At 40.5% G+C, this 15,315-nt stretch overlaps 1 protein-coding gene across 1 annotated transcript; it reads left to right on the top strand.

The window, feature by feature from the left end:
* The first annotated feature begins 3,646 nt into the window (after positions 1 to 3,646).
* Positions 3,647 to 13,827, top strand: klhdc4 (kelch domain containing 4). Its single transcript, XM_085779903.1, has 14 exons — positions 3,647 to 3,855; positions 4,095 to 4,186; positions 5,022 to 5,100; positions 5,392 to 5,490; positions 6,765 to 6,901; positions 7,152 to 7,244; positions 8,264 to 8,426; positions 9,153 to 9,231; positions 9,328 to 9,536; positions 10,676 to 10,908; positions 10,948 to 10,952; positions 11,670 to 11,852; positions 12,021 to 12,158; positions 13,377 to 13,827. Exons 1-14 carry the CDS (start codon positions 3,757 to 3,759, stop codon positions 13,547 to 13,549), a joined length of 1,782 nt encoding a protein of 593 aa, XP_085636029.1. The 5' UTR covers positions 3,647 to 3,756; the 3' UTR covers positions 13,550 to 13,827.
* Positions 13,828 to 15,315: the final 1,488 nt, after the last annotated feature.

The raw sequence follows: 15,315 nt of genomic DNA, 5'->3' as shown, positions 1-15,315 counted from the left end.
CATTTACTCTGAAGCTGTTTAATTAAGGTGCACATCTTGCATAGTTCCTTCTTTAAGTCTTGTCAAATCAATTTAAGTCAAGTCAAATCAGTGTAAGTCAAGTTACTTCATATTATTATCAAGTCAAGTCAAGGCTTCCATTTGATCTAAACATCCTTTAGATACATTGACAGTCACCGAACGGCATCGATCTAAAACATTGTATTCACGGGAGCATGCCTATGTTCCCACAGCCCTATGTTCCCTCAGCCCTATGTTCCCAATGGACTCTCTCTACCTATCTGGACTCTATCTATCTGGCCTGTCTAGCCTCTACCTGGTCTTTTTACTATAACCAACTCCTTTCTTCATTGCCTAAACCCAACCAATGGTGGGACCAAAGGGCTGTGGGAACATAGGGCCTAATTTTCAGTGACAACAAAAGTTAGAAATGTGGGAACATAGGAATGACCCCGTATTCACTTGTACTAAGATGAAAACCTATCTGCTCTGGTAAATGGTGATCACTATCACCACCCTCCTCACACCATATGACACAGTCAGACGTTTCAAACATGGTATTTTCTTTTTTCCTTTACCACCACAGGCTTCATGAATAAACTGAATGAATACCCACCATGTGGTGCCCTGTCTGCCTACATGATCTGTGCCTTTAGGTCATGGAAATGCATCTCACACAATTCCTTGTAGGTCTCTGTTTTATGGATCCTCACATGACCTCAATAAGACATGGTAGTGGGCCTGGCTCAAAGGAAGCTGGATTGGGGCTGGGAGGCATTATTATTTAAGTTTTTCGGCTGTGAATAACCTGAAAGGATACAACGGTAAGCAGCAAAGTATCCAAGTTATATGTAAAACAAAGAAAAGGAAACAAAAATAAAGTATTTCTAATAGAAAATCCTGAAACTTTCATGGGTTAAGACTGTCTTAGTCACAACATGAAGGCTCTGGATGTGAACCTGCGAGCTGGGGCCTGTGTAGATTTAAAATGTCGTGCACGTGTCTGCATTGACTTTCTCCAGTTGCTCCGACATCCTCCCACATTCCTGAGAAATACAGGTTAGGTTCACTGGTAAACTGCCTGAAGGTATGAATGGGAGGGACTGTTATAATGAAATGAATGAACAAATGAATGAATGTACCTCCAGCTAGGTGGCAATAAAAGTCAATGAAACCTTGAAAGTTAGCTCCTATAAGATGATGATGAAGACTGTACCCAATCAATGCTGCATCAAGCGTAGTTGCTGCACAGTACTGTAATGCTGTCACTTTGTAAAAACTGGGAAGTGCTTGTCTTTTTTTAAACATGAAAACAATTATGTTATTAAACTGTTTGATAGGACTTTATCGCACAAGAGGGGAACTTGTGATTACAAATGCATGACTGCCCTGAGGTGGAGGACACGATGATCCCTGAAGCCACCCAATACATTTCTCTCAGTCTTTGCATCTTTTGCTAAATATAAAACAACACAGTAGCTCACACAGGGAAGATCACGATCCACATTAGATATAAAATTGAATTGTGTCCGTTACTCACATGCAAATGCGCAGCTGCATACACACGGGAGCATACTGTACACCCATGTGTCCTCTGACAATTACTTACATGCAAATGCACACAGAAACACACTCTCAAACACACGCACACACATGCACACACACATGCACACACCCTAGGGCGCCTCAGACAAGCAACAAAGGTTAGCAGTCAGGAGTGAGTGGTGGGCAGAGCAGTCATGTGAAGCATTGATGTCTGTGTCTGTGTCTGTGTATGTGTGTGTGTGTGTGTGTGTGTCTCTCTGTGTGTGGTCAGCTGATACAAGTGTGTGTGTATGCCTGTATAACCTTTTGTGAGTATTTGTAGTTCCTGGGAAGGAAAATTAATATCACAGTTTGCTGACAGATGGTTGGAAAGAACTGATAGCTGCAGCAGAATCCGGCTTTGATGAATTAATGTGTTGCTTCTAAACGTTGTCTCTTTTATTTTATTTTATTGTTATTACTGCGAGCAGTTATGAAATAATAACCATGAAGATAAGGAACAACAGTTCTATTTAACCTGAGAAGAATGGCCCATTTTAAAAGGGGTAAAAGCACAGATGAGACATCCTGACTCGTATCATGACAGCAATATATCAGCCAGCTTGTACAATGATTTCAGCAGCCTCTTTTCATTCTGGGTAATATCAGCCTCCCATCACAAAGCAAGGATTATTGCTCAATATCCAGATGTCATCTTGGTGGGACATTTTATCTTCTTCCCAGTGTCAGGTGCTAAAATATTTCCGATCCTCTAATTACTAAAGCGCTTCAAAGGTCAGCTGGAAGTTGTTGTGTTATTGTAAAGCAATAAGTTATGTGTGAAGGTTTTTGAATGACTGGGTTCAGAGAAACACACACCTGCCCTCTCTTGGTCATTATGGGAACTGTCATCCATTATTAAAATGTGCTGAAATTGTCTTTAGAAATAAAAAGACTAAAAAATGACTCTTTAAAATTCAATTTAGTTAAGAAAACTAAATATTTCTTACATAACAAACCATAATAAAAAGAATGAGTCACTGCTGCTGCTGCTGTTTCTATGTGTGTGCGTACAGGGCATCTATACTTTATTGCTCATTAGTACCTGTCGGTTTCTCTCTGTGACATTCCACACACACTGAAGATAAATGCACACGTGTATTTAAACACATTCAACACTTCAGCTTACGCAATGCACATGGGGATATGTAGTGTATAGGCCTTCTTTCTAAGATCACTCAATCACTGCTACACTTTTATTGTTTTACATAATTTATTAATTTTTTGATTGTTTGTTAGTTTCAAAGTGATTTAATGGCAACTTATTTCCGTATATAACACATAACACTGTCAATCTGTCCCTTGATTTCAGTGTTGTACAGTAAGTCATTGTTACATGTGGTGTTTGACTATAAAATGTGTTTTTATTTAGGCTATCCATTTGTTTAATGAATGAGGGAGACAGAATAATAGAGACACCTCACATGATAAAATGCCACCAAGCTCAGCACCTTCAAACAGCATCAACTGAACGAAAGGGCACTTCTTTATATTTTGAGTATGTTTACTGTATATGTCTAAAGCCTATATCTTATGACTTTTTTCTTAGGTTTTATGAAATGAGAATGAATGCAGGAGAATCCCACTTACAGTATCTATTTTTATTAACCTTTTATTTCTTTGTGACTCATTGGATTGTGGATAGTTTTATTTACTTATTTATTAAATAGTTAAATAATCAGAGGTGTATGAGATTAGGCTTTGAGTCAGTTATGTCGCGAGTGAGTATGTACATGTATGTGTCGTGGTGTATCTGTTGAAGTGTTGTCTCTGTTAGGGACACCCCAGGAAGAGTCGACATTATTACAATTCAGTGGCCAAAAGAAATATAATGAATAAAGACACATATACTGTGTGCTTATCTATTCAATAAATCCTACAATACAAGTAGGACATATTATTACAATAGTCACATTTGCAGTAAGAAAATGACCTGCATCATATTACTGTAAACCGTCTTTGCCTGTGCTAAGCAACATCCGGGTCTCTAGGGGGCGCTGCTTTATTTCCGCACTGCTCTCTTACGTCGAGTTTGTTGCCGGAAGTAAATCCCTCCTCCCTTGTCAGTGTAAAAGTACTGCCATGCGAGTTTGTTTGGACGTCCACGCGGCACACAATTCACACAAATAACGGAAAACTTCACAAATAAAAACAAAACAACAATAAACCGAAATGGGCAAGAAAGGCAAGAAAGAGAAGAAGGTGAAGGGAGCGGAGAAGACGGCCGCTAAAATGGAGAAAAAGGTTTCAAAGAGGTCAAAACGAGAGGAGGTAACAGGTTTAACATGGACTAACTATTTATAACTGTGTCTAATTTTATTTAATTACAAGTTATAATGTTAAAATCAAGTTTATCGTTTGTTATTATCCATAAACGGCCGGTAAATTATTGAAAATGATTGTGCGAGCTGGTTGCTAGCATCAATTGTTCACCACAGTGTTTGCTAAAAGTGTTCATTGAGATTCATCTGTAACTTTCTTTCTTTCTTTCTTTCTTTCTTTGCATCTAGGAAGACCTGGAGGCTCTAATTGCAGAGTTTCAAAATCTGGATGCAAAGAAGACCCAGGTTGTGGAGGCATCATGTCCACCTCCATCACCGAGGTGAAACACTGCTGCTGCTTGACAAACTTTTTGCTTCATTGACCTTGTTTGGAAAGTGTGTTTCTCACAGCAATGACCATCACAGTTATTAATAGTTAAAACAGCATTATTCTCAAATTCAGTTTGGAAGATTATAAAGATTTAACATTTAGATAAATAATGCATAATATTCAGAGTTGTGTCTGATCCTGTGAGACGTAGCCGTTTCGAAATATACTGTACAATACTTTAGATGACACTCTGACATGTTTTACAAAACCAGTTGACCACTGAAGCGTCAGTCGCAAATGATGCAGTGCAATGGATGATGGAAAAATCCAACCCGGAGGTGGATCCTGACTGGACGCTGGAAAAAAATTGTGCAAAAAATGTAATAGTAATCCACCTAGTTTACTTTAAACCATGAATAAGTCTTAATGATGCAAGATGAAAAGTCACTAAATCACTAAAGATGACTAAACTCATCAAGATAAATTGGTGTTAAAGCAACCAGTCTGCATATTTCAATCCTGACCAATTGGCCAACACACTGACATTCCCTTTAGCCATGGGCATTAATAAAGCAGACTGTACTGTGACGTTATTCATAAGTCCTTGTTGGAGGATGTACTTTTTTTGTAATCAATATCGCATTACAACATTTTTGTGTATTATAAACACCATAAATCACCTATTTTTCACCTATCATCTATTTCATATCATTTTAAATGAAAAATAAAAAGCATAATGAAGACTCCAACTGTTATAACATATCACGATATCTGCCCATATAATCTCAATGTGGTCATTTTTGCACATCGTACCATCATCACTGATGTCACTTCATTCTTTTCAGATTGAGCGCGTCTCTCTCTGCTCATCCTGAGAAAGATGAACTCATCCTGTTCGGAGGAGAATTCTTCAACGGAAGGAAGGTTGTTATAAAAAAATACATGCTCCTCTACATTTGTGAGATAAAAATCTTTTCACTTATGATGCAGACTTTCCTAATATGTCTGTTCAGGCATTAAGCAGTTATAACAACAGCTGTTATAGATGAAAGCAGTCTTTATTCCTACTGTAAATGATCTCTAATTAACACACCAGCACTATGAAGTAGAGCTCATGAGCTTTGATATATTTGTTTCCTTCTTCCCCAGTTTTGTTATCATGCTTCCCTGAATACTAATTTCCTATGTAAAAACCTGTTGCTGCTCCTTTTGCAGACTTATCTGTACAACGATTTGTTCTTCTACAACATCAAGAAGAACAGCTGGGTTAAGTCAGAAATCCCCAACCCTCCTCCCCCACGCTGCTCTCACCAGGTAAGTCTGTTATAAGTGGATCCTCAGGTTTCTATTGGTAATATATCAGCTCAATATGAGAGAGCTGGACACATACTTCAGCTAAAGAAATGATTAATTAAAACTCATCTTATACCCCTTTCCCACTGGCCAAAAAACTGTTTGTCTGTGCTGAACTTCCTCTGCCGTCTGCTTTTGCCTGCTGTCACCAGACCTCCTCCATGTCCATGTACCTGCATGCTCTGCTTTTATTGAGTCAGTCTGTTTTGTATATATTGTCCACGCTTTTCATGTCTGTGTTCTTGCTCTGCACGACTGTTGGGTGTTTAATGATCTTTGTTGTCTACTGTACGTTGTCCTTGTCTATATTTTATTAACATTTTAATCTCATTTTATTGTTTGCATGTACCTCCTTTACTCTTATATTCTGTTTTAGGATGACATTTTAACATCTGTCCAGGGACTACAGATGAAAAATAGCCTTGTCGGAGCTATTTGTTACTTTTTGTATTATTTAATCACTTATTATTTAGTTATTTATTTTGGTTTAGTTTTGGGAAATACACCTTTAGTTTGTTTATGATATTTAGTATTGATTAAGTTTATTTTAGTACTTAACCATGCTTTTATTTTGAAGGTACTGGGTAGCTGGAGCGCACTGGGTGAGTTTACATATAGGGGTTGGCAGACACAGGTGAGCTAGGCACCTGGGAGGGCAGATGGTTTTTTAGCAGGGCAAGAGAGGTGGCAAAGGGCCATTGTTCTTTGTTTGTTTGTTTGCCAATGGAGAGTAAACCCAAGAAACTTTCATTTTTTGCCTGGACAACAACAGTTTTGATATTTTGAGTTTTTTGATTATTGACACCGAGGACAAATGGCTAACTCACAGCAATGTTTATTGATGTGCACTGCACTGTCCATGCTAAATAAACTAATGAATAAAAAAGAAAAGAAATAAGATCTCTGAGAAGTATATTGCTCTTTTATTTAGAGCCCAGCTGCCATCAAATCCCACATTTCCACCTATTTGAGAGCATTTCATTCATAGCTGAGGGTCACATTTTGACTGGGAGTCTTTTATGAATGTAAACTTGATCAATGTGAGTCTCCATTTGCGCCACAAGGGGGCAGTCTGCTGTAAACAGATCTGGGGAAACTAAAGCATATCAGCAATGTCATCATGGCTGATGGCCTGTTGCTAGAAAGCCAATTAAATCTGAGGACATCAAGAGCTCCTTATCTCTCTCTGTTTATACACTCCTCTTCTTCCCCTTTGTCTCCCTCCCTCCCCTCAGGCGGTGGTAGTTCCCCAGGGCGGGGGCCAGCTCTGGGTGTTTGGGGGAGAGTTTGCCTCTCCAAATGGGGAACAGTTCTACCACTACAAGGACCTCTGGGTGCTCCACCTGGCGACAAACACCTGGGAGAATATCAAGTGAGTGCACGGGGACATAAAAACACATGTAACAATAAATGAGACGCTGGAGAAATGGAAGTAACGGTCAGTGGATTTAATGCACAAATTTATGGACTATAAAACTACTGTTTGTTAAATATTATATAAGAAATAAATGTACTAGGACATGTTAAAGAATTGCACACAACTAGTCCCATAGGTTGAGGTGTTTCCTACAGATTTTAGACACTTTTTTTTGTGTTTATAAATGACTGTTGTGTTTCTCCAGGGCGCCTGGTGGTCCGTCGGGTCGCAGCGGCCACAGGATGGTCCTCAGCAAGAGACAGCTGCTGGTGTTTGGAGGTTTCCATGAGAGCACGAGGTAGGTGGAATAATCACTGATTAATAATGATAATAATAATGAATTATAGTCTATTTAATGGTGATGATAGTAGGCAGGTAACATCTATGGTTACACCATCACGGTCTTAAAGTAGCACTAATAATAATAGATTTAATTTTAGGCACCTTTCATATAACCCCTAGGTCAATTTATATAAAAAGCAAACAAACATATCAGAATTACAATGTATGTAAGTATGATTGTAGTTTCATCTGTGCTCCTTATTTTACTGAGGTGATGCTTAATGGCAGTATAAAAAAACGACACATAACTTGAACTCTAACCCGACTCTGCAGCTCCTCTCAGTGTTATGAAGTGTTTCAGTGTCTTTAAGTGTGTCGTTTGGGTTTTGTGTTACACAACTTTCACTTTTTGGTGTACTGTCTGTCACTACTGCCACCTCCCTCACCTCCAGCAGCAGCAGCAGCAGCAGCAGCAGCAGCAGCAGCAGCAGCAGCAGCAGCATCATCTATTTGCAGATGATTAATCCACAGTAGACTAGAAACAACAACAGCCTAAATTCATCAGAGAACAAAGACGTGACTCTAAACGAGTGCTCGTGCTGCTCTGTGTCCGCTGGGTGTGTCAATAAATAACTTCATAAGGCCACAAAAAGTCAGGTGTGCATGTTTTGGAGTTCTATCCCAAAGTGACCCCCCCCCCCCCAAAACAACAACACCAGCTAAAAACCCATTACCACAGGAAAAGCAGCAGCAACCAGTTCACTCACCCGTGTTTGATTTCTGGTCTGTTTCATCCTCTTGGCATCAGTCGGTACAGTATAAAGTATTGCAGCAGATCTGCATGAGAAGATGGATGAAATATTCTGTGTGCAGTGTAGTGGTACACTGGTGTTGTTGTTATTAAGCTCTTGTCATTCATGCGTGAAATTGCTTCATGGAGCTTGAAGATCTTTTTGGTTCTTCGTCTTCCTGCAGCCGGTTTTCTACTTTTTTTTTGCAAGGTTTCCACTCATCTCTCTCCTCTGACCTCCTCAGGGACTTTATCTATTACAACGATGTCTACTCCTTCTCCCTGGACACCTTCACCTGGTCTCGCCTCGCTCCGTCAGGCTCTGGACCCTGCCCGCGCTCGGCTTGTCAGATGACCTCCACGCCCGACGGCATGGGTGTCATCATCTACGGGGGATACTCCAAAGTGGTGAGTGTACTAATTGAATGTAAAACTAAAAATAATCTTCTGTTATAAAAGTTTAAAAAAAAAAGAATTACAAATAAAACAAGTGCATTAGGAGTGTTATAATACCATTCATTAATTCTAGAGAAAAAAAACTTGCACTTGACAAAAACAAGTGCAACTGGCAACTATTATACATATTGTATATATAAAAAAAAACAAGAGACGAACATCAATGTTGGTTTACACAGTTAATTTAGACTAGATGCCAGTTTCTTTGCTGGTGTTTTTGGTTCTGTCTGTGTTCATGTCAAGAGGCTTAAAAGCAGCGGGATAAGTTGTTGCACACAACTTGTCTTTTTCCTTATTCATTCAAATTCAAATATTCACTCAGACGTATTCGTCGTGTGACTGTGTGCACTGAACCGTGACCCCCCATACCCTGACGGCACGGGATGAATTCAAATACTGTTACACCCCTACTTTTCATAATGTGAATGAATAAATTAATGAATGACTTTTATTATTGTGTCATGCAAAACAATACGGGACCAGAGCACATCATCAACACATCAAAGAAATAAGAAAACAAACAGGGGTTCAAAGCCATTATCCAAAAAAAGAAAAAAGAAAACAATGCCAGGGTTCAAGGGAAATCATCAGATATTAATTAAATAAGGTCACAAAATGTCGGATGTGCATGTTTTGGAGTTCTATCACTGATAATGTGATGTGCATACGTTTATTTAGAGGGTCAAGAGGGACGTAGACAAGGGGACCATCCACTCTGACATGTTTCTTCTGAAGCGAGACGGAAAAGACGGCCAAGGTATTAAAAACAAAAATGACATTCAGCTTCTCTCCTTCTGGTTTTCATTTATGTGTTTTTGTGTGTGACCTACGTGTCTCTTTCTCCGTCCTGCAGAGAAGTGGTCGTGGTCGAGGGTGAGTCCCTCCGGTAGCAAGCCGCCTCCGCGCTCCGGTTTCTCCCTGGCGGTGGGCCCGGCGGGGCGGGCGGTGCTGTTCGGCGGCGTCTGTGACGAAGAGGAGGAGGAGACGTTGGAGGGCGACTTCTACAACGACGTGTATCTGTACGACACGGTGAAGAACCGCTGGTTCCCGGGGCTGCTCAGGGTGAGAGTCAGGCAGCGAAGTCACGCACACACCAGCCGCAGTTCACACATCATCACATCTGTCGCACACGAACGCTGTCTGTGGCTCTGTGCAGATTCATCTTAATTTCTGTTGCCCGTGTTTGTCTTCTTATGCTTACAAGTTGCAAAATGAATCAGTGGATCTTCTGCGCCGATGCTTTGGATCAAACACTGTCAATTACTGTATATACAGCTCTGGAAAAAAATAAGAGACCACTTTCACAAATGTTTCTTAAAAAGCATCTCTACATGTATGACAGTCATTATTTTCTTTTCTTTTTTAAACACCAACACAAACACAACTCATTCTACTTACTGAGACACTGATGAGGTCATCACCTGAACCACATCTGGTTTTATAGGAAGATTATAAAAACCACTGCTGGGATTAAACATCGACATTATCCCACAAAAACTGATTTATAAACTCTTCCTGAGTTAAAATATTCTTGCTGTGTTGTTTAGGAATAAATATGAACATGTTTTCTTTGCATTATTATTATTCAAGGTCTGAAAAGACTTGATATTTTTTGTTATTTAGACTAGTTTAGTCATTTTCAGCCAATAAAAGCTCTAAATGACAATATTTTTATTTCAATTTTGGGAGAAATGTTGTCAGTAGTTGATAGAATAAAACAATTTTTTTCAAATTTAATTTTACTCAAACACATACCTATAAATAGTAAAACCAGAGAAACTGATCATTTTGGGAGTGGTCTCTTTAATTTTTCTCCAGAGCTGTATTTTTCACTGTTATTTCCACTTTACAATTCTTTGTCAAACTGAACCTGATGAGATTCATTCAGGTTGGAGCGGTGCTTTGCTTTTTCTTGCCAGTGGAATCCGATCCTGCCAGCTCGTGGATTTAGACATTTTATCAATTACATCTTATCAAAAATACAAACTCTTTGCTTTTTGGCTTCAGCAGAACAGGCTGCATCCGTCATCTGATAATCGCTCCATTCATCCATCCACCTCACTTCCACTTGACAATACCTATTCACCTACATTTGTTCCGACCGGCGTCTCTGGCGCGTGACCAAATCATTACAATGTGAAGTGCTGCCAAAACGGCTCCAACATCTGTCCGTGGTTATTTATCGTTTGTTTCCCGATCAGGGGAACAAGACGGAGAAGAAGAAACGACGAAGGGGGAAGAAGGGCGGAGCGGAGGGGGATGGAGCGGAGAAGGAGGAGGACGCGGGGGAGGGGGCGGCGCCTCAAGGACCCACCGAGGTCGTCAAGGAGATCGTCACCGAGGACGGCACGGTGATGACCATTAAGGAAGTGATCCCTGGAGCTCAGGGGGAGGAAGAGGAGGAGGAAGAGGAGGAGGAGGAGGAGGATGGCAAGTTGACACACACACACATGAATACTTAAACCATTTAAAGGGATAGTTCAGCATTTTGGCAAATGGGCCCATTGCCATAATCCCTATAGTCATAGCAGTAGGTTCGTTACCTTTAATTGTCGGTGCAAGCTGTTTTTAGAACAGCGGAGCAGAGCCGTGAGCTGCTCAGAGCTACGCTACGGAGGCTCATGGGATTTCTTGGTTTCCCTCATCAAACTCATCAAATACACAATCCAACAACTCCACAACGCTCTGGTGGACAAGTTGTGACCTGCACATTCACCACTCTATGAGATGATAACTGAACTTTATGAGACAGAGTTGTTTTTGAGGTAAATGCAGAGTCTGCTGATGCACTGCCCGTCGGGGGAACGTGTCAGCAAGCAGTCTCTGCATTTGCCTCGAAATCAACTCTGTCTCGTAAAGTTCTGTTATTATCTCATAGCGTGGTGAATGTGCAGGTCGCAACTTGTCCACCAGAGCGTTTTGGAGTTGTTGGATTGTGTATTTGATGAGTTTGATGAGGGAAACCAAGAAATCCCATTAGCCTCCGTAGCGTAGCTCTGAGCAGCTCGCAGCTCTGCTCTGCCGTTCTAAAAATAACTTGCACCGACAATTAAAGGTAACGAACCTACTGCTATGACCATAGGGATTATGGCAATGGGCCAATTTGCCAAAAATGTTGAACTATCCCTTAAAAATTCACAGATCTCTCACATGTAGGTCATTTTTTATTCATTATTTCATTATTTATCTCAACAGCCTCCGCTCCCCTGGTTGAACCCTGCCCGAGGTCCAGCGCCATGGCCACAGCGCGTCAGGGCAAACTTTACCTGTACGGGGGCATGTTCGAGGTCGGGGACCGGCAGTTCACCCTGAACGACTTCTACTGTCTGGACCTCCACAAGATGGACCGGTGGGAGACTCTGGTTGAGATGGATCCGAGTGAGTCAGACAGCGAAGTGACAAAAGATGATCTCAGATTGAATCGTTGTCGCCTCAGCGACGGATGTGTTGTTGTGTCTGAGGAGTTAAGAGTGAGGACGAGAGGAGAGGAGAGGAGAGAGAGGTGGGTGTGAGGTTTCATTTGGATTTATAATTCTTTCACCACAGAGACACAGGAGTGGCTGGAAGAGTCTGAGTCAGAGGATGATGATGAAGAGGAGGAGGAGGAGGAGGCGAAAGGACCAGGAGGAGGGGAGGAGGAGGAAGAGGAGGAGGAGTCTGAAGAGGAGAGCGAGGAGGATGAAGGCAAGGGGATTAATTCTGCCTCTTTTTCTTTTTTTTTTGTCTTTGCACTCATCTTTCTTCCTTTTCATGTGATTTATAATGAGCAACAAGCACTGATCCAGATTAGGATTCGCTCAACATTAAACATTCACAGCCACTTCACTCCACAATAGCCCAGCTGTGTGGAGGTGAAGCAGTCGGCACGCGCTCCCTCAGGCCTCATGTCTTCTGTCTCTGCTTCTGTCACGTTCCATAGAAACAATTCAACACAACAATATGAATGAATCCCAGGAGAGATGGGTTCAAAATGCACACATTTATCCCCACACATAATAGAAATAGTAACATAACACTATTATTTTTTTATTATCGCTACATTGACCTTTTGTCTGACCTGTAGTTTGAATCAGCTACAGTCACAAACTAAACCATCTCTGTGAATGGTTTCCACTCGGATGGCGCCATCAAGTCACATTTGCATAGAGTACGGAGGTACATTTGTGTCTTTATTATTCAGTAAAAAGAAAAGTTGATTTAAACAAAAAAGATATTTTCAATCAAAACAAACTTCACTTCAATCAAAGAAAAAAAGGGTTTAAATGCAATTTTTTGGGTCTCAAATATTTTTTTTGCATTCAAACACTTTTTTTTTTGATCGAAAAGGTTTTTTTTTTTGATTGAAGTGAAATTTGTTTTGATTTAAAATATCTTTTTTCTTTTGATTGAATAATAAAGACACAAATTTACCTCCATATAAAGCAGCATCTTTGTCCCTATCAATAGACATTTGAACATGTACGATTATTTTATAACTAATTGTGATTAAAACGTGGTTGTTGGCATGTTGAAAATGAATATTTGCCTAAAATACTATAATCAGATGTTTGAACTCATGAGATCAGATGTTGGTTGAGCTATAATCTTGACTTTAACTCCTTAAATTGTCATTTTCTGCGACAAACTTGCGACAGGTTATCTCTGCAGTCCGTTGGTCATATTACCATCATTTGTAGCCGTATGTCTGTGTTGCTCTCACAGATGTTTGCAGCATTATAACACATATAATCAGATTTTTGTAAACAAACGAGTCCCTGGCAGCTTCTACTCAACGCCCTCTTTGCCATCAGATTTGGCAAAAAAAACAAAAAAAACAGCTGGATTGCAGCTGTCCTCCTCAGTAAATGTTCACCATGATATTTTGAACAAGCACCTTTAACCTCTCTGACTGTGTGTTTCCAGATGAAGAAGACCACCCGCCGGTGAAGGAGGGGGAGAGCGTGACGGATTACCAGACCCGGACGGAGCAGTACTGGACCGGACTGGCACGAGCGAACATGGGCTCTGACGCCAAGGACAAAAAGGTCGCCAAGGTCGCTCTCGCCATGGCTAAAGTCTTCTATGAAGACCAGTAGTGGGACATGCCAAACTGTTGTGTGAGTGTGTGTGTGTGTGTGTGTATAAACAAATATTTTGTTTTTGTAACATCGCTACAAATAATTGTGCAAGGTGCAAAGTGAAATTTCAAAACAAAACAACAAACATTTTACAATCCTCCATCTCATCAAAATGAAATTTAACATCTCTAAGTATTGTTAATGTTAATGTGTAGGTATATCTATACATTAAATGTGTTATTACAGTTTTTCAACATCAACGGTTTTCATTTTCAATAAAATAACGTGATAACAACTATTCATCGACTGGGAATTGACAAAATTATATTGCTGATATATGATAATTGTGAATGTCTTTGACTGATGAATGATAGAGTTGAGTGATCATAGATCCAGAGACTTTAAAAAAAACAACCCAACAACAACTCTCCTGGCTGTTTGAATCATACATGGCCCAGCTATATACTGGGGTTTGATCTAGTCTTGTTAGCAAGCCGTGGCTACAACTCTCACATAGCAGATATTGGTGAGAGCAGTGAGATGGAAGCAAAACATTACATTAAAAGACACTAAAACTCTCCATTAAGGATTTATTAATGCAGCCTTAAAGCCCATTGAGGGTAAAACATGTTGAAATGACATGTCACATGACCTGATAACATAATAGATATGCTTTTTGTACCAAATCATGTGGATATTTCAGAAAACTTGGGCAAATCCCATCTATATAAATAAAATTCAATCACCCATACTGTGCAACATATACATGCTTTTCTAAATAGGATTTGTCCCCATCTAGTGGACGTCTTTGTTAGTGCAGCCAGTCGCACGGGTGGAGAGTGATATTCGACTACTTTGCAAACTTGCAAATATTAAGGGGTGATGCAAATAAAATGAAGGAACCAGGTATGTTAATTAGAAACAGCTTTTTATTGGAGGCTTGAGTGAAGCTACTGGAAAAGTACGAATGGTACAGCTCATAAAAACACAAGTCTTTCTTCTTCTTTCCTCTGATTCCTGCTTCCTCTTTTTTATTTATTTCACTCACTGGATCCTTCTCTCCCTCCTGTCGTGAGATCCACAGATATGATGCAGATAGAAAGCGGCAACACATTTCCCTTTGTCTGAGTTTCACTCCTCTACAACGAGAACGAAAGGAGCCTGGGAGGAGAGAAAGAGAGAGAGAGAGACATTGAGCTGAGCAGAGGAATGAAAGAAGTCAGGAATCATCAAAAGATGGGAGGGATGTGAGAGGATGGAGAGTCACACAGAGAGGGAGAGAGAGAGAGAAGAGAGCAGGTGAGGAAGATGGGATGGCAGGCACGACGGTGGTGGTATCAGCAGTAAGGGGAAGTAAAAGGGGAAAGGAAGAGGAGCGAGTGATACGGGGGAAGTAGGAGGGGATGAGTGCACAGTGTGTCAGGCAAGACATCAGTCAGTGTGCGAGCACCAGCCGATCCCTCTGTGGCCTATTTTATCCTCCATCAGCATGCTGTACGAGGGATGAGAAGAGGCTGATGAATAATAGAGGAGAGGAAGAGATGGATGAGAATGAGCCTGCCTTCCTCTTGTTCACTTCTCCCTCCTCCATGGCCACTCTTCCCCTCCTTTTTTTTTTTTTTTTGCCTGCACACCCCCTCTCTACCACAACCCCCTTTTTTTTATATTATTTTATTTTAACTCTGGGGACCAAAAAAAGGCTTTATAAATAACTAAAGAGGTGAGATTTTTTTGGGTGCACTGCTGACGTTGGGGCACGTTGTGTTCAATCGTCACAGATACGT

The sequence above is a fragment of the Trachurus japonicus genome, chromosome 6 (assembly GCF_045865225.1).
Source record: "Trachurus japonicus isolate A0001 chromosome 6, Traja_1.0".
Classification (NCBI taxonomy): Eukaryota; Metazoa; Chordata; class Actinopteri; order Carangiformes; family Carangidae; genus Trachurus; species Trachurus japonicus.
This window is presented reverse-complemented; position numbering and strand designations above follow the sequence as displayed.